We start from the raw sequence: 14,913 nt of genomic DNA on the forward strand, positions 1-14,913 counted from the left end.
GGGGGTTTATGGGGTTGGGGGGTGCAGGAACAGCCCCCCATGGGCACCACATATACCCTGGGGGGGGGGGAAAGAGGGGGCTATGGGGCGGCTATGGGGCGGCTATGGGGCTGGGGGGGGGTTATAGGGGGGCTATGGGGCAGAGGAGGGGGCTATGGGGGGTTATGGGGTTGGGGGTGCAGGAACAGCCCCCCCATGGGCACCACGTACACCTGGGGGGGGAAAGAGGGGGCTATGGGGCGGCTATGGGGCGGCTATGGGGCAGGACATCCCGCTATGGGGCAGAGAGGGGAACATCAGAGTACAAAAGGAGATGTCGGAGGGCGATGAAATACACTGTAGGGGAGAAAGGGGCCGCTATGGGGCAGAGGATCCCCCGCTATGGGGCAGAAAAGCCCTGCTATGGGGCCAGGCACCCCGCTATGGGTCAGGGGACACCGCTATGGGGCAGAGAGCTGAGCTATGGGGCAGAAAGGGGAATATCAGGACACAAAAGGAGATGTCGGAGAGCGACGAGACGCACTGTAGGGCAGAAAAGGGGCCGCTATAGGGCAGAGAACCCCCCGCTATGGGGCAGAGAGCTGCGCTATGGGTCAGGGGACACCGCTATGGGGCAGAGAGGTGTGCTATGGGTCAGGGGGATACTGCTATAGGGCAGAGAGGGGAATATCAGGACACAAAAGGAGATGTTGGAGGGTGACGAGATGCACTGTAGGGCAGAAAAGGGGCCGCTATGGGGCAGAGGGGTCCCGCTATGGGGCAAAGAGCTGCGCTATGGGGCAGAGAGCTGTGCTATGGGTCAGGGGACGCCACTATGGGGCAGAGAGGGGAATATCAGGACACAAAATGAGATGTTGGAGGGTGACGAGATGCACTGTAGGGTAGAAAAGGGCCGCTATGGGGCAGTGGGGCCTGCTATGGGGCAGAGGGCCCCGCTATGGGGCAGAGAGCTGAGCTATGGGGCAGAGAAGGGAACATCAGGACACAAAAGGAGATGTCGGAGAGCGATGAGACGCACGGTAGGGCAGAAAAGGGCCGCTATGGGGCGGCGCCCCCCCCGCTATGGGGCAGAGAGCTGCGCTATGGGTCAGGGGACACTGCTATGGGGCAGAGAGGTGTGCTATGGGTCAGGGACACCGCTATGGGGCAGAGAGGGGAATATCAGGACACAAAAGGAGATGTCGGAGGGCGACGAGACGCACAGTAGGGCAGAAAAGGGGCCGCTATAGGGCAGAGAACCCCCCGCTATGGGGCAAAGAGCTGCGCTATGGGTCAGGGGACGCCACTATGGGCAGAGAGGGGAATATCAGGACACAAAATGAGATGTTGGAGGGTGACGAGATGCACTGTAGGGTAGAAAAGGGGCCGCTATGGGGCAGTGGGGCCCTGCTATGGGGCGGCGGGGCCCCGCTATGGGGCGGAGCCCCCTCCCCACCTGCCCCCCGCGCCGTGGGTCCCACCCGGCCACGATGACGCCGGCGCTGAGCTCCTCCCGGTAGCGGTAACAGGTCTGCTGGAAGAGGCGGGCGGCCGTCCGCACCCGGGGGGGCTCCTCCAGCTCCACGCTGTGGGGCAGAGAAATGGGGGGGGGGAGGTGGGTCAGCCCCGCCCCGGCCCCGCCCCGGCCGGGCCCCGCCCCCCCAGCCCCACAACCGCCCCCTCCAGCCCCATAACTGCCCCCCCCCCCCAGTCCCATAAGTGTCCCCCGGCCCCACATGGGGCTCCCTCCGCCCCATAAGTCCCCCCCCCAAGACCCACAACCGCCCCCCCCAGCCCCATAACTCCCCCCCCGGCCCTCCCACGGGCCTCCCCCCGCCCCACAACCGCCCTCTCCAGCCCCACAACTCGCCTCCAGCCCCATAACTGCCCCCCCCCAGCCCCATAAGGCTCCCTCCGCCCCATAAGTCCCCCCCGAGACCCACAACCGCCCCCCACAGCCCCATAACTCCCCCCCGGCCCTCCCCCACCCCACAACCGCCCCTGCCCCCTCCAGCCCCACAATTCGCCCCCCCAGCCCCACAATTTGCCCCCCCGGCCCCACAATTCGCCCCCCCGGCCCCGCCCCAGCCCCGCCCGGGCCCCGCCCCAGGGCGTGGCACCTGTGGAAGGCCAGCTGATAGGCCACCGCCTCCGCCACCGCCTGGGTGTCGGCCGCCGAACCGGAGCGGCAGCAGAAGATGCGCTCGTGGACGGGCGTCAGTTTGTCCGTCACCCGGTTGGCCACGTACGCCCTGCGATGACATCAGCGCCGTGACATCACGGGGGCGGCGCTGTGACATCACGGCCCTGCCCTCCTGCGAGCCGCCCCTCCCCCCGCACGGACCGCCCCCCCCTCCCCCCGCTGAGGGTTTGGGGGGGAGGGGGGGGGGGGGGAGAGCGATGGAGTGGGTGGTGCTGTGGGTGATGTCACCGGTGATGTCACCGGGGGAGGGGGAGGGGGTGGGGACAGCCGGGGAGGGCCCTGTGGCCTGGGAGGGGGTGACATCACAGTGACGCGAGGGGTGATGTCGGTGACATCATGGGTGATGTCACAGCAACGTCCCGGGTGCCCTCAGGGGGTCATCACAGGCGGTGTCATAGTGACATCACAGGCGGCGCCGTAGTGACATCACAGGTGACATCGTAGTGACACCGCAGGTGACATCATAGTGACATCATCTGTGACATCATAGCGACATTGTGTGACATCATAGCGACATCGTCTGTGACATCATAGCGACATCGTGTGACATCATAGCGACATCATCTGTGACACTATAGTGACACCGACTGTGACATCAGAGTGACACCATCTGTGACATCAGAGTGACATCACAGACAACACTGTAGCGACACCGGGGGGGCGTCAGGGTGACATCGCGGGTGACATCAGTGACACCGCGGGCAGTGACAATGTGCGCGATGTCATAGTGACATCACGGGCGACACCAGTGACATCACAGGCGCGGTAGTGACATCGTAGTGACATCACGAGCGATGAGGGACGCGGTGACAAAGGGGGGGGGGAGGGGACCACCCCTGTGGCCTGGGGGGAGGTGACATCCCCAATGACATCACGGGCGACGTCACAGTGACATCACAGCGACATCAGAGGTGACATCAGAGGTGACATCAGAGGCGACGGCCGCATTCACGGTGACACGGGGGGTGGGGGGGACACCCCCGGGGACACCCCCCCCCCCCCATTTCCCCCCTCCATCCCCCCCCCCCCCCGGTGACATCAGTGGTGACATCAGCGATGACCTCAGCGATGACCTCAGCGGTGACCTCACCCGGTGGTGGTGCGGGAGTCGGCCCCGATGACAACGCCCCCATCGACTCCACCGCCATGATGGTGGTCTGGGGGGGGGGGGGGGAAGGGGGCTGCAGGGGGGTCCTGCCCCATAGCCTGCCCCATAGCGCCCCCCCCACCCCATAACCTGCCCCACAGCGCCCCCCCCCCGCCCCACAGCCTGCCCCATAGCACACACCTCCCGCCCTATAACTGCTCCCCCCAGGGCTCCCTCTGCCCCATAGCGCCCCCCCCCCCCCCCCAGCCCCATAAGTGCCCCCCGGCCCCCCATGGGGCTCCCTCCACCCCATAAGTCCCCCCCAAGACCCACAACCGCCCCCACAGCCCCACAACCGCCCCCTCCAGCCCCATACTCGCCTCCAGCCCCATAACTGCCCCCCCACAGCCCCATAACTCCCCCCGGATCCCCATGGGCCTCCCCCCGCCCCACAACCGCCCCCTCCAGCCCCACAACTCGCCTCCAGCCCCATAACTGCCCCCCCCCCCCCCCAGCCCCATAAGTGCCCCCGGCCCCCCATGGGGCTCCCTCCGCCCCATAAGTCCCCCCCCCGAGACCCACAACCGCCCCCCACAGCCCCATAACTCCCCCCCGGCCCTCCCCCGCCCCACAACCGCCCCCTCCAGCCCCACGACTCGCCCCCCCAGCCCCACAACTCGCCCCCCCGAGCCCCACAGCCCCACAGCCCGCCCCACTCACCCCGGTGCTGACGGGGTCCCCCAGCCCGGGCTCGGCCCAGGGCTCCGCCGCCGCCCGCACCGTCACCGCCGCCGCCGCCATCTTCCCCCGCGCTCTCCTTCTTGCGCGACGCTTTACGGCCGCGCGGCACCCGGCGGCTCCGCGCTTTACGGCAGCGCGGCACGGGGAACGGGGAGGGAGGGGACGTAGTACGACGGCATGGCCGCCGCGCTTTACGGCAGAGCGGCACTCCCAGCGCTCCGCTGGGGAGGGCGGTGCGCTTTACGGCAGTGTGGCGGCCGACGCGCTTTTACGGCAGTGTGGCACAATCTGACCCTCTCCTTCCCTTCCCCCCCCCCAAAAGGACCCAAATGTCCCCTCCCCCCCCCAGGGGACCCCTCCCCCAAAGGGACCCAAATGTCCCCTCCCCCCCCCAGGGGACCCCTTCCCTCCCCCAAAGGGACCCAAATGTCCCCTCCCCCCCAGGGGACCCCGCCCTCCCCCCCCCCAGCAGGAACGAGGGGACACCGGCTCGTTACCCCGCCCGGTTTAATGAAGGGGGACATGGGGACAGTTGGGGGGGGGGGGACACATTGGAGGGCCACTGGGGGGTCACTGGAGGCCACGGGGGGTCAGTGGGGGCCATGAGGGCCACCATGGGATCACGGGGGGCCAGGAGGGTCAGTGGAGGCCACGGGGGGTCAATGGAAACCATGGGGGGTCAGTGGAAGCCATGGGGGGTCACTGGAGGCCATGGGGGGTCACTGGAGGCCATGGGGGCCACCATGGGATCACGGGGGTGCGGGAGGGTCAATGGAGGCCACGGGGGCCACCATGGGATCACGGGGGGCCAGGAGGGTCACTGGAGGCCGTGGGGGGTCACTGGAGGCCACAGGGGGTCAATGGAGGCCATGGTGGACCACCATGGGATCACGGGGGGCCAGGAGGGTCAATGGAGGCCATGGGGGGTCAATGGAGGCCACAGGGGGGTCACTGGAGGCCACGGGGGCCACCATGGGATCATGGGGGGCCAGGAGGTCACTGGAGGCCACGGGGAGTCATTGGAGGCCATGGGGGCCACCATGGGATCATGGGGGTGCGGGAGGGTCAATGGAGGCCATGGGGGGTCACTGGAAGCCATGGTGGACCACCACGGGATCACGGGGGGCCAGGAGGGTCAATGGAGGCCATGGGGGGTCACTGGAGGCCATGAGGGGTCACTGGAAGCCATGGTGGACCACCACGGGACCACGGGGGGCCAGGAGGGGCACTGGAGGCCGTGGGGGGTCACTGGAGGCCATGAGGGGTCACTGGAAGCCATGGTGGACCACCATGGGATCACGGGGGGCCAGGAGGGTCAATGGAGGCCATGGGGGGTCACTGGAGGCCATGGGGGGTCACTGGAGGCCATGGGGGCCACCACGGGACCACAGGGGGCCAGGAGGGGCACTGGAGGCCACAGGGGGTCACTGGAGGCCATGGTGGACCACCATGGCATCACGGGGAGCCAGGAGGGGCACTGGAGGCTGTGGGGGGTCACTGGAGGCCATGGGGGGTCAATGGAGGCCATGGTGGACCACCATGGGATCACGGGGGGCCAGGAGGGTCAATGGAGGCCACGGGGGGTCATTGGAAGCCATGGTGGACCACCATGGGACCACGGGGGGCCAGGAGGTCACTGGAGGCCACAGGGGGTCACTGGAAGCCATGGTGGACCACCATGGGACCAGGGGGGGCCAGGAGGGGCACTGGAGGCTGTGGGGGGGTCACTGGAGGCCGTGGGGGGTCAATGGAGGCCATGAGGGGTCACTGGAGGCCATGAGGGGTCACTGGAAGCCATGGTGGATCACCATGGGATCATGGGGGTGCGGGAGGGTCAATGGAGGCCACAGGGGGTCACTGGAGGCCATGGTGGCCACCACAGGACCACGGGGGGCCAGGAGGGTCAATGGAGGCCACAGGGGGTCACTGGAGGCCATGGTGGCCACCACAGGACCACGGGGGGCCAGGAGGGTCACTGGAGGCCGTGGGGGGCCCTCTCAGAGGCAGCAGAAGAGGTCGAGGCTGTTGAGGGCGGTGTCGTCCCCCCGGTGCTGGGGGGGCTCCAGGCGGGTGCGCAGCCCACACACCCCCCAGCCGGGGGGACAGGGGAGGCTCCAGTTGCCCCACGTCCCCAAAGGGCCACCGCCGCCCTCCAGCACCGCCCCGTCCGAGCAGGTGACGTCCAGGTCGTTGGCGGCCGTGTCGTCCCAGAGGCCCCGCGGGGCCTCCACCCGCAGGCGGAAGGCCACCAGCCGCTGCCCCCGGCCACAGCTCAGGGGGGGGGACCACGTGCCGCGCCTGGGGGGGGGGGGGGGGGGGGACACGGGGATGGCCACGTGTGACGGGGGACGGCTCGGCCACCGGCGGGTCCCCTCCCGCGGCGTGGTGGCCATGGAAGGGGGGGGTGGTCATGGAAGGGGGGGGGTGGTCATGGAAGGGGGGGTGGTGGCCATTGATGGGGGGGGGTGGCCACTGAGGAACATTGTGGTGGTCATGGAAGGGGGGGGTGGCCATGGAAGGGGGGTGGTGGCCACAGAGGAATATTGTGGTGGTCATAAATGGGACGTGGTGGCCATGGGTGGGGGGGGGTGGTCATGGAAGGGGGGGGGTGGTCATGGAAGGGGGGTGGTGGCCATTGATGGGGGGGGGGTGGCCACTGAGGAACATTGTGGTGGTCATGGAAGGGGGGTGGTGGTCATGGATGGGGGGTGGTGGCCATGGAAGGGGGGTGGTGGTCATGGATGGGGGTGGTGGTCATGGAAGGGGGGGGTGGCCACTGAGGAACATCGTGGTGGTCATGAATGGGACATGGTGGCCATGGATGGAACATAGCCCCCCATGGCCACCACCATCACCCCACGTGGCCACCCCACCCCAGGAACCCATGACCACCACCCTCACCCCATGGCCACCACCCTCACCCCATGGCCACCACCTTCACCCCACAACCACCACCCTCACCCCACGTGGCCACCCCACCCCAGGAACCCATGGCCACCACCATCACCCCATGGCCACCACCCTCACCCCACATGGACCCCATGGCCACCACCATCACCCCACGTGGCCACCCCACCCCAGGACCCCATGGCCACCACCCTCACCCCACGACCACCACCCTCACCCCACGGCCACCACCCTCACCCCACATGGCCACCCCATCCCAGGACCCCATGGCCACCACCCTCACCCCACAGCCACCACCCTCACCCCACATGGACCCCATGGCCACCACCCTCACCCCACGTGGCCACCCCACCCCAGGACCCCACAACCACCACCCTCACCCCACGGCCACCACCATCACCCCACATGGACCCCATGGCCACCACCATCACCCCACGTGGCCACCCCACCCCAGGACCCCATGGCCACCACCCTCACCCCACGACCACCACCCTCACCCCACAGCCACCACCCTCACCCCATGGCCACCCCCCTCACCCCACGTGGCCCCCCCTCGCCCACCCAGGACCCCATGGCCACCACCCTCACCCCATGGCCACCACCATCACCCCACATGGACCCCATGGCCACCCCCCCGCCCCCCCACTCACGGCCCGTGGCTGGAGGTGACCGTCCCCCCGTCGGTGCAGAGCAGCCGCACCCCGTTGAGCCCCGAATCGTCCCCGAAGAACCCTTTGGGGGGTTCCACCTGCGGCAGGAGGACACCGAGGACCTGTCACCTCCCCCTCCCCCGCCCCGGCTGTCCCCAAAACGTCCCCTCCCCCCACCCCCACCCCCCCCCCGCTCCCACCTTCAGCTGGAAACCGGTGGCGTAGGTGCCCTCGGGGCAGAACTCGGCGTCACCCCACTCCCCCCACGGTCCCCCGTTGGCCACCGAGATGACGGTGGTGGTGGCACCTTCAGCCCACCCGGGGCCCAGGGCCACCAGGGCCACCAGGGCCACCAGGGCCACCCACGGGCGCGGGGACGAAGCCATGGCTGTGTCCTCCTCCGGTGTCACCTCCTCCTTTATAACCCATCGGGGACAACGGCCTGGAGGACACGGGGAGGTGACCACAAGGGCGTCCTCCTCGGTGTCCCCATGGGAGGGACTGGGAGAACTGGGATGAGGGAGGGCGGTGGTGGATCTCCCGTAGGGTTGTGCCACGTCTGGGGTGGGACCTCCCCCCGGTGTCACCTCCCCTTTGTCACCCATTGGGGACAACGGCCTGGAGGACACGGGGAGGTGACCACAAGGGCGTCCTCCTCGGTGTCCCCATGGGAGGGACTGGGAGGGACTGGGAGAACTGGGATGAGGGAGGGCGGTGGTGGATCTCCCGTAGGGTTGTGCCACGTCTGGGGTGGGACCTCCCCTCGGTGTCACCTCCCTCTTTGTCACCCAATGGGGACAACGTCCTGGAGGACACGGGGAGGTGACCATAAGGGTGTCCTCCTCAGTGTCCCCATGGGAGGGACTGGGAGGGACTGGGAGAACTGGGATGAGGGAGGGCGGTGGTGGATCTCCCGTAGGGTTGTGCCACGTCTGGGGTGGGACCTCCCCTCGGTGTCACCCCCCCTTTGTCACCCAATGGGGACAATGTTGTGGAGGACACGGGGAGGTGACCACAAGGGTGTCCTCCTCGGTGTCCCCATGGGAGGGACTGGGAGGGACTGGGAGAACTGGGATGAGGGAGGGCGGTGGTGGATCTCCCGTAGGGTTGTGCCACGTCTGGGGTGGGACCTCCCCTCAGTGTCACCCCCCCTTTGTCACCCAATGGGGACAATGTTGTGGAGGACACGGGGAGGTGACCACAAGGGCGTCCTCCTCGGTGTCCCCATGGGAGGGACTGGGAGAACTGGGATGAGGGAGGGCGGTGGTGGATCTCCCATAGGGTTGTGCCACGTCTGGGGTGGGACCTCCCCTCGGTGTCACCCCCCCTTTGTCACCCAATGGGGACAACGTCCTGGAGGACACGGGGAGGTGACCACAAGGGCGTCCTCCTCGGTGTCCCCATGGGAGGGACTGGGAGGGACTGGGAGGGACTGGGAGAACTGGGATGAGGGAGGGTGGTGGTGGATCTCCCGTAGGGTTGTGCCACGTCTGGGGTGGGACCTCCCCTCGGTGTCACCTCCCCCTTTGTCACCCATTGGGGACAACGTCCTGGAGTCCTCCAAACCCTCCTGGGTCATGTTTTGGGGTGTCCCATGGTCCTCCGAACCCCTCAGGTGACATTTTGGGGTGTCCCATGGTCCTCCAACCTCTTCCAGGTCATGTTTTGGGGTGTCCTGAGGCCCTCCGAACCCCTCAGGTGACATTTTGGGGTGTCCCATAGACCTCCAACCTCTTCCAGGTCATGTTTTGGGGTGTCCTGAGGCCCTTTGAACCCCACAGGTGACATTTTGGGGTGTCCCATCGTCCTCCAACCCCTCAGGTGACATTTTGGGGTGTCCTGAGGACCTTTGAACCCCACAGGTGACATTTTGGGGTGTCCCATAGTCCTCCAACCTCTTCCAGGTGACGTTTTGGGGTGTCCTGAGGCCCTCCGAACCCCACAAGTGACATTTTGGGGTGTCCCATCGTCCTCCAACCTCTTCCAGGTCATGTTTTGGGGTGTCCTGAGGCCCTTTGAACCCCTCAGGTGACATTTTGGGGTGTCCTGATGACCTCCAACCTCTTCCAGGTGACGTTTTTGGGTGTCCTGAGGACCTTTGAACCCCACAGGTGACATTTTGGGTTGTCCCATAGTCCTCCAACCCCTCAGGTGACGTTTTGGGGTGTCCTGAGGCCCTCCAACCCCCTCAGGTGACGTTTTGGGGTGTCCCCCGGTCCTCCCCCCCCCCAGGTGACCTTTTGGGGGGTCACCCCGCCAGGAGGCAGACCGGGGTCTGTCGGCACTCGGGGACATCTCCGGTCCCACTCTCCTCTTCTTCGGGGACTCCTCCCGGGGTTCCCCCTCCCTCCAGGTGTCCCCAGAGGGTCTCTCATGACTTGGGGACACCTCCCGGGGTCCCACCTCCCTTGGTGCTGTCCCCATGTCCCTTGAGGCCACCTCCGGCCATGCCATCGCCGTCTTCCTCCTCCTCCTCCTCTTCCTCCTCCTCCTCCTCCTCCTCCTCCTCCCGAGAGGCTCCTCCGTCCCCCCACTCCCTGATGACGCGGAAGGGTGGCCCGTGACCCGGCACGATGACATCGGCCATGGCCATCACCCGTCGCCGACTTCTCTCCTGCCTCACCGGGTCTTCGCTCCACCTCCTCCACTCCTCCTCGTCCTCCTCCTTCTCAAACAAGTCCCCGGCCACCACCACCGTCCCCAGGGAGGTGGCCCGTGCCACCAGGCTGACGTGACTCAAGGTATGACCCGGGGTGGCCACCACCTCCAGGTGACCGGGGTGGAGGACGTACGGCCACCCTTTGGCCAACCCGTTGGGGACGTAGCAGCCGGCCCCTCGGCTCAGGTCGTAGCCCACCACCATGGTGGCCAGCGGGAAGAGGTTGAGGTTGCCCACGTGGTCGGAGTGGCCGTGGGTGCAGATGACGTGGGTGACGTCTTTCGGGGACACCCCTCGCTCGGCCAAGAGCTGGAGGAGCCGTCGGTGGCCCCACGGTCCCCCCGTGTCCACCAGAGCGGTGACGTGGCCACCGCTCACCAAAGTGATGGTGGCATCGGCCCGGAAGGTCCCGTCGGGGTGGGGGTGGCTGTAGCCCACCTGCAGCACCCGGAGGCTGTAGGGGACACCCACCACCTCCAGCGTCCCCAGGGGGGACGTCCGCACCCCCCGCGGCATTGGGGGGGGCCACAGGGGGGTTTTGGGGGGTCACAGGGGGGTTTGGGGAGTCACGGGGTGGTTTTGGGGGTCAGAGGGGAGGGGTTGGGGGGGTCACAGGGGGGTTTGGGGAGTCACGGGGGGGTTTTGGGGGGTCACGGGGGGGTTTGGGGAGTCACGGGGTGGTTTTGGGGGTCACAGGGGAGGGGTTGGGGGGGTCACAGGGGGGTTTTGAGGGGTCATGGGGGGGTTTTGGGGGGTCACGGGGGGGTTTGAGGGGTCACGGGGGGGTTTTGGGGGGTCACAGGGTAGTTTTGGGGGTCATGGGAGGGGTTGGGGGGGTCACAGGGGGGTTTGGGGAGTCACGGGGTGGTTTTGGGGGTCACAGGGGAGGGGTTGGGGGGTCACGGGGGGGTTTGAAGGGTCATGGGGGGAGTTGAGGGGTCACGGGGGGGGTTGAGGGGACACGGGGGGGATTTTGGGGGGTCACGGGGGGTTTGAGGGGTCACAGGGGGGTTTTGGGGGTCATGAGGGGGTTTGAGGGGTCACAGGGGGTTTTGGGGGGGTCACGGGGGGTTTGAGGGGTCACGGGGGGGTTGAGGGGTCACGGGGGGGTTTTGGGGGTCACAGGGGAGGGGTTGGGGGGTCACGGGGGGGTTTGAGGGGTCATGGGGGGAGTTGAGGGGTCACAGGGGGGGTTTGAGGGGTCACAGGGGGGGTTTTGGGGGTCACGGGGGGGGTTGAGGGGTCATGGGGTGGTTTTGGGGGTCACAGGGGAGGGGTTGGGGGGTCACAGGGTGGTTTTGGGGGGTCACGGGGGGGTTTTGGGGGTCACAGGGGGGGGGTTGGGGGTCACGAGGGGGGTTTTGGGGGTCACGAGGGGGTTTGAGGGGTCACGAGGGGTTTTGGGGGGTCACGGGGGGGTTTTGGGGGGTCACAGGGGAGGGGTTGGGGGGTCACGGGGGGTTTTGGGGGGTCACGGGGGGTTTGAGGGGTCACGGGGGGTTTTGGGGGGTCACGGGGGGGTTGAAGGGTCACAGGGGGGGTTTGGGGGTCCCAGAAGGGTTTGGGGGGGTCCCAGAGGGGTTTAGGGGTGTCGGGGGGGGTGGGGGGGTCACAGAGGGGTTTTGAGGGGGTCACGGGGGGTTTTTGGGGGGGGGGTCAAGAGGGGCCACAGAGGGGGATTAAGGGGTCACAGGTGGGGTTTGGGGGGTCACGGGGGGGTTTGAGGGGTCCCAGAGGGGTTTTGGGGGGTCCCAGAGGGGTCACGGGGGGGGATTAAGGGGTCACAGGGGGGTTTGGGGGGGGGGGGGGAGGTCAGAGGCGGTTGAAGGTCGGTGGGTCGCGGTGACCTGTGGAGAGGGGGGGGAGGGGAGAGGTGGAGGAGACCCCGGTGGTGTGTGGTCCCCCCCCCCCCATCCCCCCCATTGCCCCCCATGGTCTCCCCCACCCCCCCATCCCCCCATCTCCCCCCAAATGGTCTCTCCCCCCCCCCCCATCGCCCCCCAATGGTCTCCCCCATCCCCCCGGTTACCCCAACGCTCGCCGCCTCGCGCATGCGCACCTCTACCCCCCGCCCGCCGCGCTGCGCATGCGCGCCGCTCCACGCCACCTCCCCGCCTCCCCGCGCAGGTCCTGGCAGGGCGGTAGTGAAGCACCCCGCTTCCCTCTCGTCGACTCGCTCCGACTAATCCCCGCGTCGGGGGTTTATATCACGATAACCGAAGGCTGATGAGTAGGCGGGGAGGAGTGAGGAGCATGGTGTGGTGCCGTTTCCCCCCCTACCACCCCGCTCACACTCCACCGCGGTCAGGATCTGGCGCTGAGGGAAGGGGCCGGGCCAAGATGGCGGCGGCGCTGAGGGGCCGGGCCAAGATGGCGGCGGCGGGAATCGGGGAGGCGGCGTGAGAGGTGTGTGTCTGTGTGTGTTTGTTTGTGTGTGTCGGGGGTGCGTATCCCCGTTTCCCCCCACCGCGGGATCCGTATAGCGGGGTGGTCACAATGTGGGGAGGGCCGGGTTTGCGGTCCTCCCGGTTTTGGGCCCCTCCAGCTTTAGGTTTCCCCCGGTTTTGGGGTCTCGCAGCTTTGGGGTCCTCTGGTTTTTTGAGTGCCCCCCCCGTGGTTTTGGGATCCCCTCGGCTGAGGTGTCCCCGTGGTTTTGGGGTGTCCCCCCCTTCCAGTTTTGGGGTCCCCCGGCCTTGGAGTTGCCCAGTTTTGGGGTCCCACTCCGGTTTTGGGGTCTCCCTCAGCTTTAGGGTCTCCTGTTTTTATCCCTCCCCCCCCCCCCCCCCGGTTTCGGGATCCACTGGCTTTAGTGTCCCCCACATTTGGGGTCCTCAGCTTTGGGGTCCCCCCACCTTTGTTTCCCCCTGTTTCCAGGTCTCCCCCTTTGCCCCCCGGTCTCGGGGTGTCCCCATTGGTTTAGGGCCCACCCCCCCAGTTTTGGGGTCGCCCCCCCCCCCCAGTTTCAGAGTCACTTGGCTTTAGTGTCCCCCACTTTTGGGGTCCCCCCACCTGTGTCCTCTTATTTCCAGGTCTCCCCCTTTGCCCCTCCGGTCTTGGGGTGTCCCCCTTGGTTTAGGGACCCCCCCCAGTTTTGTCGTCGTCGTCCCCCCCCCCCCCCAGGTTTCTGGACCCCCCTCCCAGTTTCGGGGTCCCCCCCGGTTTCAGCGTCCCCCTCCTTTTAGTGTCCCCCACCTTTGGGGTCCTCAGCTTTGGGGTCCCCCCACCTTTGTTTCCCCCTGTTTCCAGGTCTCCCCCTTTGCCCCCCGGTCTCGGGGTGTCCCCATTGGTTTAGGACACCCCCCCTCCACCCCCCCCCCCCCCCCAGTTTTGGGGTGCCTCCCCGTTTTTTTGGGGGGGGGATGGCGGAGGAGAAGAAGGCGAAGCTGAGCCAGACGCTGCTGCCGGCGGAGTCCATGCGGGCCATGGCGGAGGCGGTGGGCGCCGGGCAGGTGCCCGAGGAGAGCTGCCAGCTGCTGGCCGAGGAGGCCAGTTACCGCCTCAAGGAGGTGGCCCAGGTGAGGAGGGGGGGGGCACGGGGGGGGGCACACTCCTGGGGTCACACGGGGGGGGGAACACAGGGGGACACACCCCTGGGGTCACACAGGGTTGGGGGGGACACGGGGGGGGACACCCCTGGGGTCGTATGGGGTTTGGGGAGGGGGATGTGGGGGGACACCCCTGGGGTCACACAGGGTTGGGGGGGACACCCCTGAGGTCACACAGGGTTTGGGGGGGGACACAGGGGGGGACACCCCTGGGGTCACACGGGGTTGGGGGGGGACACCCCTGAGGTCACACAGGGTTTGGGGGGGGACACAGGGGGGACACCCCTGGGGTCACACGGGGTTGGGGGGGGACACCCCTGAGGTCACACAGGGTTTGGGGGGGGACGAGGGGGGGGACACACCTGGGATCGTATGGGGTTTGGGGAGGGGGATGTGGGGGGACACCCCTGGGGTCACAGCAGGTTTGGGGGGGGACCCCTGAGGTCACAGCAGGTTTGGGGGGGACACCCCTGGGGTCACACGGGGTATTGTGGGGGGGATGAGGGAGGAACACCCCTGGAGTCACACAGGGTTGGGGGGGATAAGGGGGGGACACCCCTGGGGTCACAGCAGGTTTGGGGGGGGACAAGGGGGGGACACCCCTGGGATCATATGGGGTTTGGGGAGGGGGATGTGGGGGGACACCCCTGGGGTCACACAGGGTTGGGGGGACACGGGGGGGACACCCCTGGGATCATATGGGGTTTGGGGAGGGGGATGTGGGGGGACACCCCTGGGGTCACACAGGGTTGGGGGGGGACACCCCTGGGGTCACACCAGGTTTGGGGGGCGACACGGGGGGGACACCCCTGGGGTCACACAGGGGTGGGGAGGGACAGGGATGGGGACGGTGACAGACACCCCTGGGAGCCCCCTTATTTTGGGGGGACACACTGAGGACGGGGGGGGCAACACTGAGAATTGCCCCTCCACCCTCAGCTCACCCACTTTTGGGGGGGGGGACGACGACACAGGGACACAGACAGAGGGCCCCAACCCCTCCCCCCCAAATTGGCCCCAAGAGAGTGACAACCCCTCTGTTCCCTCCCCACTGACCCCCCCCATCCTCACATGAGGGGGAACACCCTTTTTTTTTATTGCCCCCCCTTTTCTTTTTGGTCCCCCCCTTTTTTTTTAACACC

General features: G+C 67.5%; 3 protein-coding genes across 3 annotated transcripts; all 3 read right to left on the reverse strand.

Annotated features, from left to right (window-relative positions):
• Positions 1-152: 152 nt before the first annotated feature.
• Positions 153-4,085, reverse strand: LOC309684730 (proteasome subunit beta type-6-like; the record flags this gene model as incomplete). Its single annotated transcript, XM_082500596.1, is given in 6 exon segments — positions 153-212; positions 1,436-1,565; positions 2,100-2,231; positions 3,273-3,318; positions 3,321-3,339; positions 3,990-4,085. Coding segments are annotated over 6 exon segments (468 nt in total). The 5' UTR covers positions 4,071-4,085.
• A 1,922-nt stretch (positions 4,086-6,007) lies between these two features.
• On the reverse strand, positions 6,008-8,030 carry LOC309684731 (vitelline membrane outer layer protein 1 homolog; the record flags this gene model as incomplete). The annotated part of the gene is made up of 3 exons (XM_082500597.1): positions 7,768-8,030; positions 7,568-7,665; positions 6,008-6,308 (listed from the first exon to the last, which is right to left on the reverse strand). Exons 1-3 carry the CDS (start codon positions 7,951-7,953, stop codon positions 6,008-6,010), a joined length of 585 nt encoding a protein of 194 aa, XP_082356723.1. The 5' UTR covers positions 7,954-8,030.
• Positions 8,031-9,938: 1,908 nt separating this feature from the next.
• MBLAC1 (metallo-beta-lactamase domain containing 1) lies at positions 9,939-10,750 on the reverse strand (the record flags this gene model as incomplete). The annotated part of the gene is made up of 1 exon (XM_082500598.1): positions 9,939-10,750. The coding sequence occupies exon 1, from the start codon at positions 10,740-10,742 to the stop codon at positions 9,939-9,941; it is 804 nt and encodes a 267-aa protein (XP_082356724.1). The 5' UTR covers positions 10,743-10,750.
• Between the last annotated feature and the right edge of the window lie 4,163 nt (positions 10,751-14,913).

Source organism: Vanellus vanellus (assembly GCF_965231255.1).
Source record: "Vanellus vanellus genome assembly, contig: HAP1_SCAFFOLD_2229, whole genome shotgun sequence".
In the NCBI taxonomy this organism is placed as follows: domain Eukaryota; kingdom Metazoa; phylum Chordata; class Aves; order Charadriiformes; family Charadriidae; genus Vanellus; species Vanellus vanellus.